We start from the raw sequence: 2,252 nt of genomic DNA, 5'->3' as shown, positions 1-2,252 counted from the left end.
AAAGAGTCTGGCCTCTTAGTAATCCCACCATGGCACTTAACTCTTCAGGGACTCCAAGGAAGACAAGTTACCTTGCAGGAAAGCACAGCCCCATTACCTGCTTCGTCACCTGGAAGGGGAGACAGAGCATGGGGCAGAGCCTGCCTCATTAGCTATTTCCCAGCCCTCCACCACAGACACTTCCTCTCTCCCACCCTGCAGTGCTCACCTGGAGATGAGATTGACAGCAGCATTGGCTGTGCGTGGAGGAAAAAACTCCAGGGAGAACCACTTGTCTCCAGCCTCCTGCCGGCGGCGCATCTTCTCCCGCAGCCGCTCGTGTCGGTCGGCATCGAGGACAGGCGTGGAGCAGCGCGAGTTGTCCTTGGAGCTCTCGCTCCCACTGCTGCTACCACCATCAGACTTGGAGCTGGAACTGGCACTGCAGGTGTGCTGGGTCTCATTGACCATGGTGGGAGCTCTGGAAAGGGGAGCAGAAGGAGCACAGTGGGTACAAGGCAGGACACAGGGCTCAGTGCTGGGATGGGCAGCAGATGGTTTAAAGGAGCCTATGCCAAGACCAAACATTCATCAGCATCAAGGAGTCCCTTTTGCCAGCCCTTGCTGCAGTAATGGATCTGGTGAAAACACAGTAAAAAGAGAGTGTTTAGATAGTGCTGAGAGAAATAGCACAGCAGCTGGCTTCATGCCACTTGGATGCAGCTCTTCTGTGCCTGATGGGTCAATTTTGGCTCTCAAAAGAGTCAAGTCAACATCACTTTTGCCCTGACTACAACTCAGCAAGCCAGGAATCCCACAGGAATCAGGTGATGGCCTCTGTGGCCTTGGGCTGGGTCTGCCAGCAGGTTTTTTTTGGTCTACAGCAGCTGCTGTTTGGATTGTATCCATCTTCAGAATTTCCATTCTCTTTGGTCCCAAAAGGCAGTGGGGCAGGTACACAGGAATGCACAAACCATTCCCATGTCAGAAAAAAGGGAAGAATCTCTTCTGATCAGGCCATCTCCACACACTCTGTCCTTTCTTTTGTCTGCTGGATCAGACAGCTGCATTTCCAACTATTAGCCTTCTTCCACAAGACACACCACCTCCACAGTCAGCTGTCCTCTCTGCCAGTCTCACTGCACACACTCTGCTGTTTCCTCCACCTGACACACTGTTCCTTTCCTCACCAACTGTGGCTGCTTGGAAACAAGCTCAGCAGAGACCAAACTCTTCTCTCTGCCTTGCAACACTTGCTTGGCTTCACAGAAAGCAACACAGCACTGCAAATCTGTGGTACAAGTGGGTCTAGGATGCCCTACTCCACTTAGCTCCCCAAAACCTCCCATTCTGTGCCTGGAAACTGAGGTAGTGGTTACAGACAGTTACAGAAGAGCTAACATAAAACTTGGATCTGTGTTATTTGCTCAGGTGCCTGCCCAAAGTTAAAATTGTCCCTGGGAAGCAGCACATCGTCCGAGCATTACATAAGCCTGGAGCATGTTTTGGAGGGAACAGCTCTTCGAGCCAGCACACACTCTCTGTCCTTATCATCAGCTCTGTGGCTTTAGGTTAGCCAACAAGACTTTGAACTCATCTTCTCCTGTTTACACTGAGTTGCCAATCAAGCAAAACCCTGTGGGAGAAAGTCTACTTTTACCACCTGGGGACCTCCCCAGCTGGCAGGAGATGTGAGAGAGAAGCACAGACCTGCTGCTGCCAAGAGGAACTGGGAACCTCAGATCTCTTGTGTACCAACACAGAGGCCGTGGTAAAACCAGCAGCACAGACCTACTGACAAGTGAAGCAGAAACAATTGGGTGCACAGTCACAGCCCTGATCAAGCTCTCTAAGAGGCCTTTGCCTGAGCGACACGTGCACTAATCAGGGAGAATTAATCCCAAAGCATGTGTTGGTGATCAAGCTAGCAGCTCAAAATCACATGCTATCAACTCCCAGCATCTCACTCCTAGCAAGCAGTGGCACAGCACTGGGCAAATCAAAGGACCTGCTTCCACTCTTGAGATTAACACCCATCACAAGGGTGATAAATGTATTCATGTATTAATGTCTCTATAGGATGAGATTTGCTGTTGACAACAGGTCGTTATCTTACCGGCAATATCAGATCACAAAGACAAGAGAAAGGCTTTTTTTTGCCCACAGGCAGCATTTGCAGCAGTTTCCTTACCATCAGATGAATCACAGATTTCCAGGCAGAATCTTGCCCTTATTGAAAAGAGAAAAAAGATAGTCTAAATAACAAAACCAGC

General features: G+C 49.9%; 1 protein-coding gene across 1 annotated transcript in view; it reads right to left on the bottom strand.

Annotated features, from left to right (window-relative positions):
* Positions 1–506, bottom strand: part of MTHFR (methylenetetrahydrofolate reductase (NAD(P)H)) — a 7,861-nt gene extending 7,355 nt beyond the window's left edge. The window contains exon 1 of the mRNA XM_009079949.1: positions 209–506. Coding sequence (XP_009078197.1) covers positions 209–450 — 242 coding nt within the window. The 5' untranslated portion in view covers positions 451–506. The remainder of the gene's footprint in view (positions 1–208) is intronic.
* Between the last annotated feature and the right edge of the window lie 1,746 nt (positions 507–2,252).

The sequence above is a fragment of the Acanthisitta chloris genome, unplaced genomic scaffold, assembly GCF_000695815.1.
Source record: "Acanthisitta chloris isolate BGI_N310 unplaced genomic scaffold, ASM69581v1 scaffold31278, whole genome shotgun sequence".
Taxonomy (NCBI): domain Eukaryota; kingdom Metazoa; phylum Chordata; class Aves; order Passeriformes; family Acanthisittidae; genus Acanthisitta; species Acanthisitta chloris.
This window is presented reverse-complemented; position numbering and strand designations above follow the sequence as displayed.